This window comes from Halichoeres trimaculatus, unplaced genomic scaffold (assembly GCF_033239565.1).
Source record: "Halichoeres trimaculatus isolate MK-OKI-2021-1 unplaced genomic scaffold, fHalTri1.1 fHalTri1_scaffold_18, whole genome shotgun sequence".
Lineage (NCBI taxonomy): Eukaryota > Metazoa > Chordata > Actinopteri > Labriformes > Labridae > Halichoeres > Halichoeres trimaculatus.
Window position 1 is genome coordinate 24,995,369 of NW_027437196.1, and position 25,832 is coordinate 25,021,200.

The 25,832-nt window shown below is 40.9% G+C and overlaps 1 protein-coding gene across 4 annotated transcripts in view; it reads right to left on the minus strand.

Moving 5' to 3' along the window:
- mpp7a (MAGUK p55 scaffold protein 7a) overlaps nt 1–25,832 on the minus strand; it is a 228,423-nt gene that overhangs the window by 155,477 nt on the left and 47,114 nt on the right. For all 4 annotated transcript variants that reach the window (XR_012599844.1, XM_074693560.1, XM_074693561.1 and 1 more), the window contains exon 2: nt 13,154–13,319. Coding sequence is in view for 3 of the 4 variants with exons in the window: in XM_074693560.1 (XP_074549661.1) it covers nt 13,154–13,190 (37 nt within the window). In the remaining variant the exon portion in view is untranslated. The remainder of the gene's footprint in view (nt 1–13,153; nt 13,320–25,832) is intronic.

Here is a 25,832-nt window from a genome sequence, read left to right on the forward strand (position 1 = left end):
GCTCCACCTGTCTCAGCCAGAAGTTTGAATCTTTTTCCTCCATGTATACGCAGACAAGACTGAAACCCCTGCTGCGACTTTACAATGAGCTATGACCTTAGTCGGGCAGCTGCGCGCATGTAAACGTACTGACAAAGACTATCTCCATGTTTTGTTAAGTCTATGGCTGTGACGTTGTCAATCTAGAGGAGACACGGCACTTAAAAAAAAAATTCTGAAAGTTATCACTGTTTGAGGAATTAAAGCTTCGAATATGACGTACTATCTGTGCAACATGATCAAACACGTAAAGGTGATGGTTGAGTTGGCGTCATTCTCAGAGCTGCCTTAACAGCAGGTTTGTAGTGGACATCCTGATGCCTTGTTGTAAGACACTGCACAGGGTCTGTAAAGCTATTCTCAGCTTCCTTGATGAAACTGAGTGCACCCTCTGATTTAGTATCATGTGAACTTTGGAAGGCAACAGTTGAGGCTATCATCCTTCCTCTACAGAAAAGCAAAGAAATTCTTCATTTCAAACAACAGAAGTCATCATTCCTCTCTCTGAGTCGCACTTACTGGAGTTCTTTCTTTTACATCTGCTTCCTCTAAATGCCTTTTGCTTTTTTTTGCTCAAATGATGTGGAAATTTTAGTTCTGATGTAAGTGGAAACAGGGAGCTCTTCCAGTGGCAACAAATCCTCGTGTTTCAGTACTGTATCATTGCGGCACAGGGATGGCTATTCACCAGGGACCACGACAAATGGCTGGAAGCTCTCAGAGGAACATCAACCCCTAACCATCAGACATCGGCAAAGTCCTCCTCCAACCCTCCTGAATGTCTTCCAAAGCCAGATGCTCTGGATTCTTAAAATCAGACTGAAGAAAATGTGCTGCTAAGCTCGACTGAGAAGAAAAAACAGGAGACATTCTTATCAAATGGTTCATATTACTAAGAGATTTGTGTTCCTGTGCATACATTTAGCCTACAAAGCAGTATGTGGAAGCAATAATGAAGTGAAGTCACAGAGGGGTCCATAGAAATATCTGCATCTCATTACTCAGTATCATTATAGAGCCATCACCTTCTCCAACAGGAGAGGAGAGGAGGGCTGGAATCACTCATCTATCACTCTTGCACAAACATGCACACATGCAGCCAGTCAGTTATTAGCGTATCTGGTAAAAGAGTTGTCCTTTCGAAAGATTTCCATGTGTAGTCTCTCATGCGAGTGTCGCCGGCCTCCTCCGCAGCTGTGCATGACTGAACCACCCTTATCTTTAAGCGCAGAGCTGGGGCTGTAAACCTTGATAGGACACACAGGTACGCTTTGCAATAACACGGTTAACTTTAATACGGTTAATAAAAGGGCATCAGGTGCCTCAGAAGTGCCTGCTGAAGAGTGTGTGTGAGGGTTTGGGCTGTTACTGATGTGTGGTTAAAGGGGCACCATGCTGTGACTGTTACAGCACATGGAGGGCTTATCATCAGACAGTAAAATCAGCTACAGCGCAGGCAGGGCGGCTTTTTTGAAAACCCACTGATTCCAAATCCAGCTGATTCATCACTCCAACAAACATCTTCCTCACTGTGAAAGCAGAAGGTAAGTTTGGCACCACTTTATGCACATCCCTGCTTTATAAAATGTTTACTCTTGGAAAAAAAATGATGTAGGATTTCTTATTTTTAAATGATGACAGTAATAAAGACAGACTTCGGAAATCCATCTTTGAAATGTCGTTATTGACCCATTCCACATCTCCCCCGCACACTCACCACTTCACCACTAAACTCCATCACATCGCAGCAGCAGCAGCAGGAAGGAAATGGGGCTACAAGCAGCAAACACCCACTCTCTCTCCAGGAGTCCACTGACCTCTGAATGGCATACACCAGATGTTTTGTGTCTCAGAGCCCAACAGAGAAAATGGGAGCAATTGAGAAAGCTCCTCATCTGTAGAGAGTGATCTACCATCACTGAAAAACCCTCATCAGGTGATCGGGCACATCAGGACTGAGCTGGTGCCAAGTCTAAAGAGGTTTTGGAAACCAGATAAGATAGATGGATCATTCTTTTTGCATATAAAACCTGCAGTTACACTTTCATACTGCATTTTCATTTTCAACATGCCCCAGAGCGCAGTTTCCTTCCACAAATGTATTTGCAGAAATCCAGTTTGAAGCTTAAACAACAAAAACATTACAATTCAGACCTATGGTTGTACCAAGGGGCAACTTCCGGTGCGTAAGAATGAAGTCTATGCGGAAGTGCTAAAAGTCGCTGTTCATCGAGAATCCACTTGAAGCTGGCTGCAAAAAAGACCCCAAGTCACGTACACACCCAGCCATAGAAACAGACTTTTACGACATTAAAAAGCATATTTACAGCCAGGTTCACAAAACAGCTTGTGCAGTTAAAACGCTGATTTCACTATCAACACACACTGTACAGTGCATTACTTTTTTTCTAAATCTGCGTTGTAGAAGTTATTAGGATTGTTTGATTTTCCAATTAAACACACAGCTCAGGTCATGTTGCTGGCAGGCGCCCTGCAGCTGTTCGAAAAGAAACTCACAGCCCCGTCATTGCAAATGTGGCTGCATCTGCGGACTGCCTTCATTTACATATTTGAGGGATACATGACACTTCTTTATGAAAAAAAAAAAAAAAAAGTTTTAAAGTAAGTTTCTTTATGGTTTATTGCACTTCTCAGCAATTAATTAAGTCAGTCTGGACACATGTCTATTCATTTTATAAAATTTTTGGATATAAGGGTCGTATGGATGTATATCAAAAGTGTTATGTAATAAATGACACTACAGCATGTAAAAGTGTAAAGATATGCTCTGACAGACTTGGTATGGTGGGTCACATTGGGTTAATTTGTCAGCAGCAAACATGAGGCAATCCATCGTTCCACCATGCCTGAAATCCTCCACCATCATCCCCCTGCCCAACACATCTCCAGCCTACTGGCCAGTAGCTCTCACTCTGGTGGTAATGAGGTGCTTTGAGAAACTGGTACAGGGTCACATCACCCCACTTCTCCCGGAGAGTCTCGACCCAACCAGTTCGCCTACGGGTCCAATTTTTTGCAATTATGTTGTACTTATTGCAATGACAAAGAGAGTTCTATTCTATGAGAGTCCAGATTGAGTCTCTAGGAGCTCCAGTCCTGACATCAGCTAAAATGCATCATTTTCCTTTCTCATCCTGACTTCCTCTACCACACCCAAGCACATAGCTATTCCAACAAAACATTAACGTCTAACATGTGCTAACATGACATTTGAACCAAAACCCAACTATAAATGATAAGACAGCTGCAAGATATTATGAAAGACAGTCCAGTGCTTTTGAAGAACTGTGCTGAGGGGAAATAATGAATTACTTGTGCAACCTTTTCCTTCAAATTTATCCCTGTACTATAATCTGTAAAACAGCACAGATTATTTTGAGGCCTGTGTCTTTGAATCCTGGTTTGTGCACTGGTAGCCCAATTCCTATACAGAACCAACACAGCTCAGCGTCCTTGATGTTTTTTGTCACTCAAAAAGCTCTAAGTTGAAAAGTTAAACCTTTGGGGCACTACCTGGGCTGTCAAAGTCACTTTCCCATCACAGACCAATTAAATCAAGAAGGGGCGGGACTTCTATGTTCTAATTGTCAACAAATAGCAGAGGTCCATAGTGCTGATGCAACCGCGATCTCTACCCATTGTTTTTAAAACATCATTATCAAATGCTGTATAATTATGGCTGAAATACACCAGATGGGTCTGCAGTGTGTCTCCGTTGACAAATGGACTGAATAGGTTTACCATTCTAGTCAATGTGTTAACTTACACTAGATCTGTTCTGTTGCAGTGCGTCTGCGTGGCTGGTCTGTCATGTCCCAGGTAATACACCCATCCTATTTTTGACAGACATGGAGCTGTGGCACATAAATTCAGCGTAGGGAAACTACCTAAAAACACCTAGTGACTTTCAAAATATAACAAACTGTGTCAAATCGGTTGGTATTTAGCTTGACTATGACGACAAATGGACATAATGAGCAGAGCCAGACCGGGAGTCAACAGGTTTGAGGTTTTACTGCCCAATATGAATGAAGAGAAACTTTTCAATGGAGTGTGAAGAGCAGGAACTCCTCGGTCTGTGACTCCAGCTGTGTGTCAGTCATACAGCTTGTTGGACTGAACAAGCAGCCTGTGTAAGTTGACAAACCCAGTCAACACCCAACGGAACAGAGTCGGACTGCAAAAGTATCTGGTGTATTTGAGGCATTACAGTAAAAAATAAGCGCACAGCACATTTTTAAACATATTTAACAATCATTTTTGAGGGGAGCAGAAAAGTCCAGTGGGACAAATAGAAAGAAGAAGTCAGAAGCCAATCTGAAACTGGGCCTGTGAACGCTGCCAGCACTGAAAAAGTCTCCTACAAGGACGCAACCCCCTTAAAGTGACGCATGCAGTTTGATTTCCAAGACATAATTCCAGACAATAAAACCCCACACACTGCTCCTTCTCAGCATCACCCTTTACTAGAAAATCCCACAACATTTCAGCCCCTCTGGATCTTGGCATACTGGACAAAGGTTGAGGTCTTCTCGAAGCTACAGTCATACGAGTCTCCTTTGCACCTGCCTCGGGAAATAACTGAATGTGTGAAAACCTTTCTTTGAAAGACGATATCTTGCTAAAACTTTAAAAAAGGAAATAAGACCAAGACATTCTGAGATAAAATGATTACAAGAAGAAAAAAGAGAGACTCTTTTTGGGCCAGGCTTGTATGATTGTCTCTGTACATGTTTATGAGTCAGCGTGTAGGCGTTGGTTTGTCTCTGAGGTTGACTGAACATCCTGTGATGATGGAGGCGTATGTATAGATTTCTGCAATCCCACAATATAAATGCAGCAAAACGCAGACAAGAAAGAAAGAAACTTGACCTTGCAGCTTGTGGAGTTCAGCAGAGAGATAAATAGCGTGGAACAGACAGAGGGAGTGGGCCGGGTTTGTCTGTCTGAAGATCCCTGAGTGGGAGCTGAAATAAACCGAGATGAGTCGAGCCAAAGACAGCGGAGGCGGGGCAGTTATCTATCCCCGACCGAGCCCACAACAAAACTGCAGCACAGCTGAACAGAAGGCGAAATGGCTAAACAGCAGCGGTCTGGACCTGCAGAGCTCCACCAAAGAGCTCACATTGTTTCAGTGTTCACGTTAATCCGAGTTCTGACTTATCACCCAAACGTCTGTCAGTGCTGGCTCCCCTTTATCAACCCTGAGAGGTGTTTGCAGAATTAAAACCTAATTTGCTTCCCTTTCTTGGCCTTCGTCCTAGAATATGAATTAATGTGTGTTTGTGCAATAGATCTGAAGAGAAGCGGCCAACAAAACCTCACATAACTGCGTCCTGAATGTGGGGCAGAGTCTTCTGAACGTTGAAGGATGGTGGTAGCTTTTGGACACGCTCAGATTTAATGTTTCAAACACCACGAGCAAAGCCAGCATCATCAACTAAAACCCTGACATCAATCTGCTTCCAAAGCATTTATTAAACCCAAGAAGTCACACAGTGAATTAAGTCCACAGTAACCCTATCACCAGGTCAGCTGCTCCAACATTCACCACGCTCGTATTTTAAAACCAGTTTTCCAACCTTTTATTGTTTTTTGTGTTTATTTTCTCACTTTTTTTGGTCTCAGTTATTAGAAACTCATTCACACAGAGGCCTGCTGTTTATTTGGGCTAGGATGAAGAGAGGAGGAGGAGGAGGAGAGATGGTATGATCTTACATATGCCCTGCTCTCATATTTGCTCTCCAAACAGTCCAATAATGAAGGTTTTAATAAGATCTACACGTACGCACTCACACCGTCTCCAAAGGTGGTAATAAAACAGGAGAGCTGCTACTAAAGAAAAGTTAAATTAATGATAATATTTTCCCCGATATGTAAAAAGAGCACGTGTAGTATTTCTTCTGTTGTATGTGTGAGTTTGCGGTGAGGCCGGTGTTGAGTCGGCACACGGCTGTTGGGCTGAAAAACAGAAGGTTCTGGCAGGATGTTGTAATGTCTTTGTATTTATTGGCAGTCAACACATGTAGGAGGTATTGTTTGTCTCGGTGGATTTCTGCGGCTCTGCTGAGGTGTTGCTGCCTACATGCCAAAATTCGACAAGTACTTGGAGAGTTCGTCTGTTGGTGATGTGGACAAACTCTAAACCTGCACGTAATGCACATGTCAGCGAAGTCCTCTGCACGAGAAAAGGTCTGTATCAGTAAAATCAGAATGAGATGAGGCAATTTCATGATGTGTTGCAGTTTTTTTGCTCAAGATGTGGATAATCTGTATGTGTGGGACTAGACTTCAGTTTGAGAAGTTTTTGTTTGCCTTTGAAGTCCAAGTCTAGGGTTTCACGTTTTTACAGGCAACAGCTGTGACAAAAAAAGTTGTGGGCCTGCAATAGTCACGAAACTGTTATTGCGTCAAATTAGGGATAGACCAATTAGCGGCCGGGCCAATTGTCAGGGCCGATATTTGGCATTTTGGGACATAGCATCAGCCTTTTTTTTATTCGACGGCCGATATGAAACCCCTTCGAAACTGCACTGTTTTGGCTCTGATGCTTCTCTGCACACAGTTTCTCCCTGTCTACACTATGGAAGCCCTATATGGTCATTTAAAATCAGTCATGTAAAACCAAACAGAAAATTAATTCAACTGCAATACATGCCTGTAAAAGGCAGCACAAACTCTATTTTTGTCAAGTTTTTTTGCAGTTTCATAGAAATTTTGGAAAACTTAATTTACTTTAGAAGACTTAAGCTATTTATTTTTTTAAGTTTTCATTAAACTTTATAAAACATGCTGCTAAGCCTGGGAGCTGTTTAATAAACATATGCTTGAAGGCTTTAAATGCAGTCAGTATTGTTCAAATTTTTTTTATGCCAACATTTTCACTTTAAGTTAAAATTAATACCAGCTCCAAATATCGGTTATCGGCCTCCTTGCCTTCTTAAAATAAGTATCGGTATCAGCCACAAAAAAATCCATATCGGTCTGTCTCTACGCCAAATCACAAAATGTTATCACAAGACATTCAAGAAAAACTGCAGGTCCAGACCAGCTATGTTATATCATTAACAGAGCCCAAACATCAAGACTAGATAAGGAGTCTGTTCTCATCTTAGCCCACCATGAGTGTAGACCTTTTCAGCTTTCAGGAAGTTACTGTGGTGAAAACAAACTTCCTTTAACAGAAAGAAACCTCTGGCAGAACCAGACTCATGTTGGACAGACTTCTACCGAGACCGTGTTAGATTAGAACAGAGGTCTCAAACTGTCAGCCCAGCACTTGATATCAATTTATAGTGCGTCTATGCCCCTGTCCACTGTTGGGACCAGGGACCATTTGTCACGCTGCTAACATCTTGAAGTGTTGTTATATAAAGATGTTTCTTTGAAAGGTTTAAAGAAAGGTTGATGTCAGACATAGAGTGTTTCCTTAGAAGTGGCAGAATGATTACTCATATGGAGTTAAAGGGGGATTACACCTGTCTCGTGTAAGGAAAGAGTTGCCATTCTTAAACAGTGTAACTTCAATAAGCATTACTCAACTAAACATGTGGAGCAGTATGCAGAGAACCAGGGAGATGACCTGCACAGCTGAAGAAAGAGCTGTCAACACAACAAAATGTATCCCATAGAGCAGGGGTGGCCAACCTGCAGCTCAGGAGCAGCATGTGGCTCTTTGCCTTTCAGAGTGCAGCTCTTCAATCCATCCATAAAAATATATATAGTTATGTGTAGTGGTGTGCTGATCAATTAAAAATATTGATATACTGATGCCAACGTTGGGATCAGTGTTGATCAATGTTTGGGTGTACAGATTGATACTTAAGTTTCAGTTTCTCTTCTCCAGTACAAATCTTAACACACTTACAAACAGAATAAATCTTGCTTTGAAAGTTGGCAATGTGTTGATTTTCATTTTATGTCATTTTGTTTATGTGTGAGAATAAGTGTGTTTGTAAGACCACGTGCATGACGTGGCTCTTTGTAGTACCACGGTCATTTTTGTGGCTCGTGGTCTCTGACTGGTTGGCCACTCCTGCCATGGAGCAAGAAAAGAGGCAAATCAAAGAACAGGTCCAGACTGAGTGATGTCCATCTTCAAGCCATACTGAGGGTTTGAAACTACCACTTCCCTCAGAGCAAATGTGTCTGAAAAGAAGAAGAAGCTTTCAGGTATCTAGCAGCTAGTATGGAGCCAGATCAGTGTTTAAATTCACAAATGCAAAATTTATGTGCAAAATGTCATTTGTAAATGGTAAACGTCGCTGCATTTGCATGAGGATTTTTGAGACTCCCCTGACGTGCTTGGTTCCACAAATGCACTTTTTCATCAGGGAAAGTCTGTAACCAATCAGATGCCTCTCCTTCTCAGGCAACCACAGTCCCGTAGATTCAAGGTAACGTTTTAATGTGATCACTGTTGCAGCATCTGCGTATACAGAAACACAGTGGAATCACGACTTGTGAATCCTTCTGTGTGCATTTCTGAATTTGTGCACACATTTCTATATATTTTACACATTTGCTGATCTGTTTGTACATCTGTGGATCAGTTCAGGCATTTGTGAATGCTTTACACACACACAAATTTTGCATTTGTGAGTTTTGACACTGATCTGGCTCCATAGCAAGAATTAGGCAAGAAAAGACAAATAAGACTGTAAATTAATTCATGTTAAGAATATCAGCTGTTCCAACAGTTCAAGTTTTTTCTTTTTTCGCGGAGCACCTGAAGTGACCCCCTTTGGGACAAGGTTGGATGCTCAGTGGCCCTCGGGTGATTTGCGTTTGAGGCCCCTGAGACAGAGTTGAAAAACTAACATTGCCAATGAAGCAGCATAATGTGATCCCCAAACTTATCCCCAGTTGTATTATATTAACACACATTTCATTAATGATTTAAAGCATAAATCTGCAAGTGTGGGCAACAATCCACTGTTTTCCACTGCCTCAACTCCACTCTCATTCTTCTCATTCTCCCGTCTCAATTTGCCAGCTGGACTGTAACGGAGTGAAGCGCATGAAAAGAAAAATCAGGATCAGATCAAAGTCCTTTGTGCTTCATTGTTCTGACTAGAAGCAAGAATTAAACAAGGATAAGAAAACATTCAGCAAATAAACTCAACTAATACACAAATACATCAAGCAGACACAAAGTAGCACAGTTAAAGCCTGTGATCAGCTTTGAACTGCATTGTATTTGTACAAAAGGGGCTTCATAAATAAAGCTAATTGATTGATGAAGTGAAAACAGACTGTGAAGAAAGCAATGCTTGTGGTGAGCATCAGTTTGCTCTTGATCATTGTCTGGAGTACTCCGAGCACTGTCTGCTGCAAAGAAACCACAGCTGTGGACAGAGTGATCCAGAAAGCTGCTCTGAGTGCTACGATTTGTCATATTAGGATAAAATTCACATCAAAAAGTAGAACTGTCCTCCAGCCCACATACTCAGTAAACTGACAAACATGTTGGTAAGCTGGAAATGTTTCACTATTGTCTTAAAAATGACACATTGGCAGGAAATGTGGAGCAAGTGTCTGAACGCTGTTTCTAAAGATCAAAGAAGAGGAGACGTCGAGTGCTGCGCGCCGTAAATGCCAAAGCTTTTCCATCATGCAGCCTCGTCCTTTAAGTAAACAGCATTATTATGATGTTAAGTGTAACATGAGCTGTAGTCTGTGTAAACTTTGGTACCACGCCCGGCCCTCTCATTGCCACGGTGCCCACAGTCATTTGTGACTCCAGCAGGCCCTCAGATCAGCGACCTGACGTTCGTCCACGGGGTTCATCATGTTTCACCTGCACACACAGCTTCACAGGACCATCACTTGGGGAGCAGAGGAGATGGGCCCGAGGAATCTTTACGTGTTTTATTTGGAAACGTGAGCCTTTGCCGGTAATTGCCCGAAATGACTCTAATCGTAATTGACGGTCTGGCTTTCTACTTTGTGCATAAATTTCCAGGATGACGGGGGCTACAGTAACTCTGTTAAAAGTCTGGACGCAGAATCGCACACACTCTTTATCCATTAGAGCAGGACTTAATGCCTGTCCTCCTTTTGTCCTTTTGCTATCCTGCTCTGGCTGGGTCAAGCCCTTTGCATATGTGTATATGTGTATGTGTGTGTATGTGTGAGTGTGTGTGGTGATGATGTAGCCAGCCATTAATCCCGTCTGAGCGTAGGATAGCCATCCTGAGGGGTAGAGGTGGTGATTTCTGGCAGCTGTGTCAGTGTTGACAAGCTTGACGGGCTCCTCACTCTTACATCACACTCTCATCAACACTCACTTACTCACACACTCTCCTCAGGACACAGCAGAAAAATTAAAGAGACAGTACACAGGCCTGTTCTCCTCAGGCAGGGGTAGAGTGGAGTAAAACATCTCTTAAGACTTAGTTTCTCAGTGGAGTGTGATGTGCAGTGAAAAGGATTCAAACCAGTGGTCACTTCAACAAGACATGGGGCACAGGCTTTAATGCTACACCAGCCCTTGACCCCAAACTGATTTTTAATATTCTAATCATAACATGTTTCAAATGTCATTATTTTGCATTTCAAAACAGTTCTTAAGTCCATTTTAACCTCACAAATCAGCTCTTCCCAGTGTGTTGATTTGGAATTTAAATGACTGCAAATCCTCCACGATACAGACTGACTCACGGTCAGATGCCACTAGTTAAGTTTCAGCCACAGAGCTCAGTTGATTCACACATTAAAATAATTGTCTTTTTGCTTTTCTGATGCATTCACCTGGTGACATCACTCAGGTTAGCAGCACCTGTTAGTCCAGCTCATTAGCAGCAGCTCAAACTGGGCATCTGCAGAGAAACACTGAGGCTGTCTACAGAGTGCCAAAAGGGACAAAATAGAATTGGATTACATATAAACTACGCAGATAAAGCCAAGCAGTTTCGGTTTTGGCCCTGTGAGATTGGCCCAAGAGCAGGTTACAAGCCTGAGGCCTCTCAACTGTGTAACAATCTCCACTGTCGATGTGTTTCCTGCTTTATGTACTGTCCTGTCCTTTGATCAAAGGCATAAAAATATCAAATGAATAAATTAAAAAAATAAATAAATAAATTACATGCTTATTTAGACATTGTTTTCTCCATGGTTGATCTGTTCATGTTGACACACCTATAGTTTTTACACCTTAAGGAAATGCTAGAGTGCTGTTGCTATACTGCTGCATCCAAAAACACTTTACCATATTGCTGCTGTCCAATAAAAAGCATGTCTCGCAACTTTTGACAAATTTGACTTTCTACAGTACACTGAGTGTATACACCCCCCCTCAGCCACAATCAGCATTGGCGACCTACATGACAAAAGAAAATACATTTTATTATGGATTACTTTGCCACAAATCTGTTTTTGAGGAAAACACTGCATTGTTTTAGACAAAGTCTACAGTAGTCCATTATTGCACAGAAAAGCTCTGCTTCCCTCAAGCTGAGACAGAAAGGCTAATTCATGTGCCTCAGTATCAGACTAGTGATCTTTAGATTATCATGATTTCAGGATGAGACTCCAGCAAAAAGGGTTGATTAGGGTAGCAATATTTTCATGGACTGGCTCTTCTTCTGTCTCCTCACCGTTTTTTTTTTTTACCCTGCCTAAAGAAACTTTCTAAAGGTGTTTGTTTTTTGTCCATTTTGTGGGGCTGGTATCAAGAACGAGTCATAGACCGGTATGATGGAGAGAATTAAGTCTTTTTTCAAAATAAAACATTGCTCAGAATCAGATAATGAATCAAACTGCAATAATGTAAGTTGGGTATTTTTAATGTGTGGCCCAGTACCAATTGACCCACAGACCGGTACTGGTCCATGGCCCGGGGTTGTGGACCACTGGATTAGGGTAATGTGCTATGTTGATCATGGAACTGTCTGCTGTCAATCGTTCACCAGTGTAATAATACATAAACCAGGAGACTCAAGAATCGTAATAACCATCACTCCATTCATTATTAAGACACGTATGTCTGCCACAGCTTATAGTTATACAGTACACTCCAGTCCATCTGAAATATTAAATGGTTCACAGGTGACATAATAATAGTTTCATTTTGGGTCTTGTAGAGGTCAAATCAAAGTATTTTGTGCTTATTCTGAAAGTTGGTGAATGAGCAAAAACAGTTTTTTATGCTACTAGAAAAAAATATCTTTCAAGATATATTTTTTTCAAGGACAGCAACTATATGATTTGTTAAAAGTTTGTTGGATGAGAGAGTTACAGTTGTGTTCCTGCTCTGAGGGAGCACTAACTCAGCTGTCTGGCTAACCAGACAATGAAGACTCCTTATGTGGATCTGTCTTCTGGTTCAGTGATTGCTTTTGAGTAAATCTTTTGATTTCATCTGTTGCAACCAAAGGTCATTGGTAATACCGACTGCCCCTGGTGGCTCTGTGGAGTATAAATAAAGGTTGTTTGGTCGTATGACTGATGGCAGGTTAATTATTTCAGGTTATTTTAACCTTAACAGTAATAATATGTCCAGGCTTTTTTAAACCTGCTGCTGGTTTTGTTTCAGTAAAACAAGTAACGTGAATCATGGGTGGTCTTTGTTTCAGCAGGGTCAGTTCTCAGCAGCTCCTTAGTTCATGTTGTGTCTTTGGTGTAGAATCAATGAAAGAATGCTGATAAAATCTGTCCAAATCCAACTCTCAATGTGAATATCTTGAGCACTGAATACTGCTCATTCACAAACCTAAAGAAAGCTCTGACTCTAAGTATCTCATTCAACGAGAACACCATAGAACTTTCTCTGTAAATGGTACCTCTATGTTGTGTTTTCTTTGTTACATTTTTGAGTCTTGGAATAAAATACTCTTGGTTTAACAGAAATCCAGCTCTGCTCTGACATGCAGCTTTGTCTATTTCCTCTCCTGTGATTTAGTTATCGTTCCCTGTTATGTTCTGTCTTCTTTCTGGACTCTACAGTACAGTTTGAATTGGAGTAAGCTGAAGATGAACATAAAATGTGAAAGCACCAAAATACCTTTGTAATATTTTCTGGAAGGCCTGTTTTTAACAAGTGTATTTTACTGGTTTTGTATTTCAGACTGTGTTCTTGGCTGCAGATCTGTACCTGGCTCGTGGCCGGCTCCAGTGGCCAGGGCAGGCATGGCTCCTGCCGGCTGCTTCCTGGTTCCCCTCAGGCTGTGGAAAATGGCAGCGGGGCGTCAGAGCAGCTCCTCGGTAGCTCCTCCACAGGGACCGGCTGAATAAGAGGACGGGCTTTATGCCATGGAGCCCTGCAAGAGAACAAGATTTTAGAGCCTACTTGTCAAATGGCCGAACGGCCGCATGCACGTGTGTGTCAGTCAGATCCTGCGTTGTGAGTGTGTGTTAGCTACCTGTAGTCATGGAAATGAATTTCAACCATTCTCGCACATATACGTGATTGTGTGTAGCTGAGCCAACGATTGACAGAGAATGACTCACTGGGTGTGTGTGACTCGGAGTGTTTACAACCCAACACTTTTTCCCTAAGCTGCTGAACATCCTTCTTTGTACAAGAGCCAACATAACCTCACCTGCAGCACATATACAGCATACACACACACACTCAACACACATGCTATCCTGTACTTTATTCAGCGTCCAGCGGAAACGAGGGAAACTTTATCTGCGGAGGAAAAGTAAGCAAAGCAAATGCAACGGACCTGTGAGAAATCAAACAGGGGTGGAAAAGCATCGCTTCGTAAATAACGTCGCTCATCTGGAAAGCCAGATAGAGCAGGAGCGAGAAGAAAGAGGATGTCGGACACGAATAAAAGTCAGTGGCTCAGAGATCTGCCCCTGCACTGGATGAAGATATGCAGACACACAGTAGCGTATAATAAATGCTTAACAGCAAGTTTGACTGGTTTGAAGTACTTATATTGTTGGATGAATGTGCAACAGAATGACGTTAGTATATCCCAAAACACAGGATTTTTTATACAACATGAGCAGAAGGGTTGCAGACATTCGAATGCTCTATCTTTTAACTACTTCTTTTAGTGATTTCAGTAAAAATCAGATTACAGATGATCAGTGGTCAGTTTTATGCAGTGTTACGTGCTGCAAAAACATCAACAAACTCTGCTTCTGACCAAGTAAAATCTCCTCCATTAGGGGGCGGTGTGGGAAAAATATGTCAAGATGTTTTTATGCCAGGACCTGGATCTGGGTTTGATCAGAATTGTTTTTCATATTCAGAATATTTTGACACAAAAACAACATTTCTATGCACCATTTTTTACTTTTCCTGCACTGTTTCATAACCGTAATCTAGTCTTGTTTCCTCTGATGTGTTTTTTGAACTCTCACATCTTAACATCATGGTAGAAACATTCATTTATAGACATCAGCTGTAAGATTTGTAGAGTTTCTGCAGAATGTTCAGAGCTTTAGCTTTACGAGTAGCCATTTGTAGTTTAATGAGACATTACTACATAGACTTTGGTTTGTGACCTTTACAGAAAATGTTAAATGAGTGATTCCAAAATTAGGGGGAACTTTTCAAGCCCACTGAGTTTTTTTTTAAATCAATTTCACCAAATATTAATTTGAAGCAATGACCATTTTTTAATTCAATCATTTAGGTTTCACTTTCATTTATCACATTAAATTAAAAGGTTTCATAAGTTGTTAAGAAAAAAATGCAAAAAATGTCTTGGAATGTGCAGTTTTTGTGCTGTTGCATTTCTTGAAAGTTAAGTTTGCTCTTTGAAATTAACAGTTGAATACATGTTTGTGTTTATCATTTTTAGTGTTATTTATTGAAAATATTTAATAAGAATTATTCACTTTGTGTGTGTCCAAGAAATCTTTACCAACTGTGTTACCCATTGGAAAAAAAAACAAAAACTATAAATTGGCAATGGTTTGCTCCAAAGTCACATGACCCAGATTATTTGAGGTCACATCCTTTTTGGTGGGGACCTTGAAGAAAGTGTGACATGCTTCAGTGTTTCGACTCCTCATCAATATTTCATCAACATGATCGTCTGTACATGGTGAGCATTAACCATGTTATCAACATTTTCTTGTGTACTTACTTTTGATGTTACGAAGGCCAAAATGTAAAAAAAAATTCACAGAAATATGATCTGATGAGGTCAGGTGGTAACATGTTCATGGTTTATAAGTACAAGAGCCAAAGAAAATGGAGGAAATCTAAATGAAGTTTTTGTTGCAGAGAAAGGTTTTGTTCAACTTGTCCTAATGTGTCCTGTCAGCTGTGTTACATGCAAGTTTTGTGCCACAATTCTTTTAAATATTCGCTAAACTGTGATATAAATAATGATGGATAGTTCAAGATAGCAAAGTCTTATACAGTAATGTTGAATAACTCTAAATTAAGAGTGTGATATGGATTCATGTTGAAAAAATAGTCATATATATGACGATATGGTCTCGATATGGCTGTTTTTGGAGGATTAGATAGCAACAGATTTTGTTAAGTGATCGGGACCAATCCAGTTTTCACATGTTTTCGGCACCATCACGCTTTACGGCTACTGTAAATCAAACCATGTTGCAAACATGTCCACTGTGTGGGACTACAACATTTGTAAAATGAGAGTTCCTCAAGGAGATACCAACAGGGCTCACTTTGATACAACTAATATGATTTGTTATTTAAAAAAGAATCACACAACTGAGTACAGGATGTACCAAAGAAAGGTTTCGTATCAGATCGGTATCGGCAAAAACACATCATTAAAAAATTGGAACGGAAGTCAAAAAATCTGTATCAAGACCTCCCTAATGATAGTATCCCACAGAACATTTATAATCCAGCTGAAAAACACTAATTTCAAAGCAGTCAGACAGACTTTATCAAGTACTCTATTCATGCCTTCTATGATACAAGTTTTGTTCGAACAAGCCTGACTAAAAAATAAACTAGATGCTTATTTCAATTCACATATTCAAGAATTTATAAGCTCTTAGGATCGCAAATTGATTAATTTAGTAAACTTAAGGTATTTATTATGCAAACAAACATAACATTAAGCAAAAAAGACAGATATCTAAAACAAACCCCTAGTTATAGAATCACTTCCTAATTCACAGCCTTAATTAATGTCTTATAGATAAAAGCTCGGGGCTGTATGAAAATTCTCTGTTGTTTTATACGATCCAAGGTTTTTAGAGAGGAAGGTCTTACTGCAGGCTCTTTACCCCGAGGTTTAAACCAGACAACCAGCTCCTCTTAACCTTTATACAGTCATCAATCTCTGTTAAGAGTCCACTAGAAGAGGTCCATGAGTCCAGCTCGGCCCTACCGCCACCACAAAAGCTTCATGTGAAAGAAGGAGAGAGTGGAAACAATTACTGCTCAGCCTCCAGATCTTTATAGCACACACAGTTTAATGATCCATGATATGTCAGCTCTCATGTGTGGAGTCTCAGGCCAACGTGGTTACCTAAACTAAAAGGCCTCAGGGTGCTGTTAGTGGATCACTTCAGTGGAAGAAAACACTCACAATAAACACCTACGGAGCGATAAGCTTCATTATGTCTCTCCCATGCTGATAAACGCTGTAAAAAGCAGCTCTGGCTGGACTCACACCTGCAACCGCACAGTTCAGTGGGACCTCCATCAATGTGTCTGACTTCATGTCCACTCCAGCCGACCAACACAGCCCGGAAATTCATTACTGAGGCATTATCTGCAAAGAATCTCTCCCTCAGCCCCCACAGTGACAGCTGCACAGGGGTGAGCATTTCCTGAAGAGTTGGACCGTATGTGTACACAAACACACACAAATACACAAACACACAAACACACACACAGAGGTGGAGGCTTAAAGCTGCCAAGTCGGCAGCCCACGCAGCACAACGCCACCACGCCTGTCTGACATAAACCGTGGTGTGAACTCACCTCTGGGCCTCGCACGGCCCAGGTGGAGCTTTGTGGAAAAAGCATCTGAGACAATGGAGTCCAGGAGATGCCTGAGTGAGCAGGTAAGCAAGCTGTAGAGAATGTATCAGAAAGAGAGTATTTTCATCTGGATTGAGATGTACGAAATGTGCTGCATTCATCAAACAGCACTAAAGAAAGGATCGATTTTCCAACCAGAGGAGATCTGGGAGACAAATCCCAAACGCTGCCAGTATGTCACGCCAGCGCCAATTTGCGGACCAGATTCATCCGTAGTTTGCATGAGCTTTGCATGTGCAAAAAGGGACAGATGAAACCCCTGGTGAAATTTGAGTTCAGCGCTGTTCAACCCTTTGCATATTTCAATAAAATGGGTTAAGAGGAGCAGCAGAGGAGGGCAGCGGCGCCTCGAGCATTGACCACAAAATCTCTCCAGCAGGCCGGTTTGAACAGGGGACCAAACCTTACAGCCACTGAGCTCATGCCAAGTGAACTGACCCATGCAGATCAGTTCAGTGTTTCACAGAGCACGGTTTAGTCATAAGACTGTGTGATTAGAATGACAGACCAAAGAAAAGACAAGGGACATGAGGAAGGTATGCCGAGCTGTAATATCAGTCGTTTGCCTTTTGTTGAATCCAAAAGGGAATAAGCACTTATTCCCCAATCTGAGGAGGGATCCATCTTTCCATCTGAGGAGCTTTCTGAGGGCCAGGATGCATGTCGCAGAGCCGGGAACACCTGGGACTGTTTTAAAAGGCCCAAAAGGATCGTAAGAGACGGAGCTGAAGAAACATTCCTCACCGTCAGGATGCTCTCACTGTGCCTGCTCAGATCACACAATATCAGATGGTCACAGGGGAACGGAGCAGACACTTCAGCATGTGGACAAGAGACGGGATATGCTGCAGCAAAGTGTTCTGACCCTGACTCCCCTTCATTAGGCTCTGCCGCCATCAAGTGGACACTTTGTGCACTGCACGAGCAGAGACACCACTCCTTCACTCTGAGCTGGATGAATGAAGGTCAGGAGACACTGCCTGTGTCTGCTTAGTCTTGTTCTGAGTGTGAAACCTGAGGTTGAGTCAGTATTTAAAGAGAAAACAGCTTCAGGTGACGGATTGATCGTTGGCGGGATGAGAACAGGGAGGTGTAGAAGACGTTTCTTCTTAACATTTCAAAAACAAGCCTGTCTGTCCATCCAGCAGGGGTGAAGCCCGGGTGGAGCCGTCTGACTCTCAGCTGGATGTTAATGAGGTTACAGAGAGGAATAACAGTGTCAGGAGGTGAATGAATGACGGTGAAAACAGCTGAATACCTGAGGTTTCTGACGCTCTGTCAACAAATAAGGAATGTGCTGTGAGTTTAGAATTTGGTAAAAGCAGTCTTATGACGCCAAAAGGCTGCCCTTTCAAAATATAACAGTCAAATCATGAGTCAACAAGACCCCAGGTCACAACTCATCTTTCAATTATGACAACTCTTTGCATTATTATCCAAAAACTAGACTAAGACTCAATGACTTACAAAGTTAAACTTTCACCAGAAACTTTCCAATTCCAAACACAAACTGGCGATTTAAACCAGTTTAAACATGAATTCAGTGCACCCCTTAAAATCTCAACATTCACAGATGGTCCCTCACAGAAAAAGGAAACAAAAAGAGGCTGGGAGCTGAGCCAATGCTAGCTCGATTTCAGGTAGACACTGTTTTTTTTCAGAGAAAAAATGTTTCAGTTTTTGCAAGATTTTTCATCCTCTACAACACACACTGTGCAGTAAAACCACTTAAGAAGACTTTTCATGTTAAGCTGATGTCTCTTAGTCAGTGGGCTGTGAGCTGAGCTACCAGTTTGAGCTCACAGGCTGCAAAGATGCAGCTGATTGGTTAAATGACGTTTAATTTAAATTAATGGTAATAAAATGCAAAAGTAGTCAGCTTAAAGGTAGGGTCTGCAGGATTTTCCCCAAAGAATTAAAATGTCAACTTTTACAGGAATAATCCTGATCGATCATCTCCAACAGGCCTCTATACATGTGTGTTAGTGTCTGTGTCTGCCTCAACCCCCCTCTCTGCCTGTATGTTTATGTTTTGGTTGTATCTGGACGTTTCTGAGTGGAGAGTAGGTATGGCTACCTTAGCTACCACAGAACACTTGTTGCATTTTGATAATAGCGAGTGGAGGAAGCTATCAGTTAGAAGCTTTCAGTTAGAAGCTATCGGAAGAAGCTAGCAGCTACGATAGTGAACGTAGCAAAGAGAAAGGAAAAACACAACCAAAGTGAAATAAAACAACAATCAGATACAATAAATTTCCTAAAGAGGGGTGAAGCTTGGCTCCGGTTTCACTCACTTTCGGCACTTGGAGAGCAGCTCAGGATGAAGAGCGACATGAGTTAGCTTTCAGCTAACCAGGTAGCAGTCAAATACCTGTGATTAGCTTGTGCCAACATGCTAAGTCAGGGACCCAACTCAAGAATCTCTCCCATGTAGAATCACGATGCTACAGGTGGTTTCATGGCTAGTGAGTGTGTTAACGTAAGGGTTGGAGGCAGTGGGTGTGCGCTGCAGCTTGCACTGAGCCAAGGAGGAGAAGCCCAGTTTGAATGAGAACCACTTTAGAGTCATGCATGCTGCATAACTATTTTACAATTTTGTAAATTCATCTAAAAAAAAAACAAATAAACGTTGAGATTTAATTGTACTGAGCTGTAAAGGTATCAGTAGGCTAAAGGGCAGCGGTTAAGAAAAATGGTAAAAGCACGTCATGCTCTAAAGCGTTCACACGGTTCATTGAACACAACGGTTCCTCTTTCCTGCTGCCTCCATCTCCTCACCGACAGAAAGTACCATAACAGGACCCGGCAGAGGTCAGATCCTCTTAAACCCTCCCCCAGGTGCTGTAGGGGTGTAAGGTTTACTTGTCCTGGATTGTCACACATCAGGTGACAGGAAGGTCAGTTACTGGCTGCCTGTTCTACCGGGGCCACCAAGAATGACGCTGATGCAGCTCCAAAGCCATCGCTGTAGCACCTGATCCGGTTTCTGCTCAAAGGACCAGTTTTCTGCGAAGCTATCCACCACCTTGACGTCTGCCGATCCACTTCAGTCTAATGAGTTTATCTACACACAGAAGATCTGTTTGGCAGTCTGTTTTACACCTGCTCAGGTTACAGACTCACTCCTGTTCATAACAATACCATGAGGCTTAAGTGTAGCGCTTATCGTGAGCTGGTTTCTCATGAGGGCTGTATCCAGATACCTCAGTCTGGACTGTGTACAGAGTTAACCTTTCACACGTGTTACTCAGAGAGGAAGATCATCTGCTGGTGCTATCTGGTTTCTGGAAACACGGCCTGGTTTTGAGGGGAGTCACCTGAGAAGGGTCTGCAATTCAGATGATACCTGTTTACATGAACCCTGTACACATGCAAGAAAAAACATAAACAACACACAAACAAGAATAAAGAGTCTGGATCAGTCTCTCTGGTACTGGATGCTCTGGACAATGAACTTAGCAGGTGAACCTTATAGAGTCTAGCATAGCGCTGTGCTGTGATTTGCATATCAAGTTTTGACTCGCAGTAGATTTGAAACCAGATAAGATAGATGGATCATTCTTTTTGCATATAAAACCTGAAGACTTAGACTTTCATACTTCAACATATCCCAGAGAGCTGTTTTCTTTCACTGGTGTGTTTACTAAATAAATAAATAAATAAAAAGACTAAACAAAAAGATCATGATCCAGACCTGTAAATGTTCACGTCACTTCCTACGTTGAACACACAGTATCACATTTTTGCATTTACAATTTTTGAGGGAAACAGCCATGACACTTCTGTATTCAGAAAAATATGGGCAAAATGTTCTTTTTTATGGATTATTGCCATTTTTAGCAGTTTATTGAGTTAGTCTGGGAATCCCTCTAAGCATTTTAATAAAGTTTCTGATATAAGGGTTGCATTTAGGGGTGCACGATATTGAAACTTTTGGCCGATATCAAATATGCCAATATTTACAACTCATTCAGCCAATACTGATATTTTTTTCCCGCACATAATTGCAGAGATTATAAACTCCCTTCTGTACTGGAAGTAGCATATTGTATTATGGTGCATACTTTTATCACACTTGTTATGTTATATTCATTTCTTGTGCTAAATAAGACAAATATACCATTTATTTATGACAACTGCTTTCAAACAAAAACATTCAAAAAGATAAATCCTACTTGAAAGCTGGATGAAGCTGTTCCTAAGGAAATCATCACAATACCCACAACCAGGGAAAATTTGGCCGATTTTATAATTGCCAATCAGTAAACATAACCTCTGTTCACAGGGAACATATGAGGAGTACAACTGTATAGCAATTCAACCAAATCAAATAAAATAGTTTACTTTGGTAAATGGTAAATGTGCCTAAAGTAGTCAGCTACATTATTGTACAGACTGTTGCTTAAATTTAAGTTTAACTTAAAACAGGAACCAAATAGGAACTGCTCAATCTGAACTCAAAAAACACAAAAAGTGCAAAAAATGCAGCTTCAGCCCATTATTTTATTGGTTTATTATATCACCAGAATTTGGAGTGTTGGCCAATACCTGATATTTTATGTTTAAGCTAATTCGTATAACTTACAGATAATATTGTGCATCCATGGTTGTAATGATAGTACAGCAAGAATTTTATGCAAAAAATGACACAATGGCATGTAGAAATGTAAAGATGTGCTCTGGCAGACTAGGGACAGTGGTCATAGAGCCAGGTACCTGGCAACCCAACAGTACCAGTTTTTGGTACTTTTTGGTGGATATGTGGTAAAAAAAAATACATATTTTTTTTAACAATAACATGTACTTTTTTTCAATTTAACAAATTTATTCTTCTATATATAACCTTACAATGCTGTGTTCATGTCCAACATGGAAAGCCACCTACTCTTCCACTCCCTCACAGTCACAAGGATGCGTTTAGTTACCTAAACATGGTACCTTTTGATTTTAAGTGAATCGGTACACGGTACTTTTGACAGAATTCGGTCAGTAGGGATGGGTACCGATAGGGTACTTTTAAAGGTACCGACCAAATTCTGTCAAAAGTACCAGGTACCGATTCATGTAAAATCAAAAGGTACCATGTTTAGGTACCTGAATGTATCTTTGTGACTGTAAGGGAGTGGAAGAGTAGACGGCTTTTCTTGCTGGACATGAACACAGCATTGCAAGGTTATATATGGAAGAATTAGCATATTAAATTGAAAAAAAAAATGTATTAATAAACAAATAGATATTTTTTACCACATAAACTCTAAATAGTACCGAAAAGTGGTACCATTGAGTACCAGTACGGATTACCAGGTACCGGGCATTGGTACTGTATCGTTTCAAATGTGAAAGGTACCCATACCTATTGGTCAGTACCCATAGAAGTATCTAATTCGGTACCCATCCCTAGCTGTTTTTGACTTACTGAATCTTTAACAAGATGACACTTTATACATCCAAAATCTCTCAGAAGTCTCACTAAATGCATGATTTAACTAACGAAATAAACAGCCAGGTATTCAGCAAACATGTTCTGTGGATTGGAAAACAGTTGAATAATGTAAACCTCACCAAAATCAAAACAGATTAAGAGAAATAAATGGCACTGCAAAACGCAGAAAACAGCAACCTCTATAGCCTGACCATCATGCCACCTGAGCCCTCAGCTTCTCAGCATCATGTTCATGCAGTTATCAGCAGCAGGTAGAAAAACAGTATCACAAACTGTTTTCTTGCTGTTTTCATGCTCTTTTTTGTGCAGCTCTGTTAGAGAAAGTCTGACAGGACAGGCGGATAGAGAAGGAGGGCGGTGTGCTGCCATGAGGATTTAACAGAAATCCAGTAATTGTTCCTTTTATGGAAAACTATGTTCTCTAACTTCAGGCTCCATTGGAGAGCTCAGGCTTTAGGGTATTGGTATGGGGTAGCTGTGAAGACAGATTGGATGTAAAATCAATTTGTATTTCAGCTTCTCTACATCATATTGGCTTGTAGGAACCACAAAGTGCAGAGTCAGACAGACAGAAGTAGATAGAGTTACAGCCACATGCACACAGCCATACACGACACCATCGTAAGAGTATAATTGCAGTGTATCCAGCTGTGGTGAAGAAGAACATTCATCTACACGCAGGCATACGGCGCAGCTACATGTCAATGGGCTGTGCATAATTGCAGAGTATTAGAGCGTGGTCAGGGGAATATTTATCCCAACGACATTTTAAGATTGTAATACTGTTTCGAGAAAGAAGAAACAGAGCTGATGCCAGCGCTGCGTACGCAGGTTTTTCTGTTTCTCCTGTGGAAAAACACGTCGTGGAGTAATGTCTTTCTCCTGAATTCAGCCAGAGCTGCCAAACTGTCCCCACGTCCGTTCCTATTAAACACTGAGAGTGCGATGCTGGCGGGACAGGGCTGTGTTTCTCAGGCGTGTGTCATACGTCTTCTCGTTAATGACCGTTAGCTTTATGAGGGATTGTGGCTGCTTAAATTAAGACTCAGCGGTACCTGGCACGGCTGATGTTCCTGGAATGACTGAGTGAGCAGGAGGAGGAGGAGGAGGGGGAGGAAGGGGACGCATGCAGCTGAGAAGCATATGGAACGAGATCAGGGAGAAAATGTCAAAAGACACTGAGACAGAGAGGTTTCAAAAAGCAAGGTGTAATTCAGAGTGAGAGGTTAACAGAGAAATGGAGACAGTCAGCTCTCCCTGTTGGTCTCAGGTGAGATTTCTGACCTCTCAGACACATTTTCAGCTGAAACTCTTTCCATATAAAATACATCTGCTCATGAACATGTGCAGTGTGAGCACAAACACACGCTCTGGCTGGAGCTTTACATTGTAAAAGAATAAACAATAGAGAGAGGTCGCTCTCATTTATGAGAGGAATGGAAAATGTTTCACTGATATGGAAGAATATGAGTCAGAGCACTCAAAGAAAATCAGAGATGACACTCAGTGGGTCTCTGTGGAATAGATATTTATTGTAGAAAGCTACAATGAATGTCTGCTGCTCCGGTCAAACTCGGTGCACGGCTTTATGTCTGCACGACTCTCACGTCCAAGACAGCAGACGATTCTTTCTTCTCTTTGTTTTGATAAGCTCAGGGATATTTCAGCATCATTTACAATCTGTTTTATATTTTAAAGGAGGAATAAATACTCTGAAAGCTGAGCCCTGCTTATTACAGGGTCCATATGACTCACAAGGCAGTCAAGGGCAGTGAGGTCTTTATCAGCTGCAGCGCAACCCTTCCAGGTCAGATTCAGCCCAACACACTCCATGTAGTAAAGGTGATGGTGGTATGTTGGTTAGTAAAAGCACATGAACCCATCTCCTCTCTCTAATTTTTCCACTTTTAAAATACTTTTAAAGACACATTTATTTAAGCAGGCTTTTGACTCTACCTCTACAAGTCCATGTTTCTTTTTTTTTCTTTTGAATTGTTTGTTGTCCTTGCGGTGTAACTACATTTTTAATGGATTTTTTTTTTGTGTGTGTTGTTATGATCTTATCTTATTTTATATTTTAATTTTCTGTGGAGCACTTGGTGACTCCATTCTGTGAAAGGTGCTGTACTAAACAAGATACTTACTTACTTACTTACTAAGTCATGGTTTTTAAAACACACTGGTGAAGCAGTGCAGCATCTAACTGAATATCAAATCTACAATTCAATATTTGCATTAATTCAGTTCCCAAATTCGAACACTGGTAGAATATAATAATAAAAATAAAAAAAATGAAATAATAATAATAATAACAATAATAATAATAATAATAATAATAATAATTAAAATAATGATAATAATAATAATAAAAACAAATTTTATTTAAATCACTTAACATTACAAGAATGCCAAAGTGCTACAGAGCAACAGATAAAACATTTAAATTTGAGATTTTAGTTAAAAGGGGAGTTGTTAAGCTTTTCCAAATAGACAGGTCTTTAGGGCCCGTTCAAAAGCATCTGTAGTCTGTGGGGCCTTTAGGTGTTCAGGAAGGGTGATCTGCAGCCTCAGAGCTGCAGCGGAGAAGGCCTTTCCAGATCACCCATGGTGCGGAGCTTGGTTCCTGGGGCTTTGAGAATGTTTTTGTTTGTGGACAGAGAGCATGAGGGAGTTTCTTGAGGTATTGGGGGCATGACCATGAATGCTTCAAGAGGTTAGGGGGGAGACCGTGTACCCAGGTTTAAGTGGGACAGGGGTGCCAGTGGAGAGTTTCCAGAACGAGGGTGATGTATTTATATTTACTGAGCCTTAGCAAGATCCTGGCAGCGCTGTTCTGGTTGTTCTGCAGTCTCTGCATTTTCCACAAATGTTTCAAAATTCTACAAAAAACTGTTTGAAATGCAAATTAATATCATTTCAAACAAACATGTAATCATTCAAACAGCAAAATGTTTATGTCTTATGATGGATAAAAACTGTCAGAGGTTAGGGAAGCATACTCTTACTATGCCAGAAAAAAAAAAAAAAGATATATATATCAGCAGCTCCCACGCATGAAAGAGAATTCAATCAAATCATCTAAGTGAGCCATAGTCATCCATTAGTAATTAACCTTTTTATAATTTAATATCATGTTATAAAAGGATGCAGATTCTTTGTTGCTTTGTTGCATGACATCAATGCCCTTCCATAAGGGATAGGCCAGCAACTCCTTTTATTTTGTAAAATTACTCACACTGTCTATCTGGGCTTTTTTAAAGTGGTGCACAGCTAAAAACTGAAATCTAAGCAAATGTTTGTGTTTTATTTGAAGTAAAAATCATCTTATTAGAATAAATATGAGCCACATTTATCAGCCAAGTTAAAGAAAATGTCTTAATAGATTTT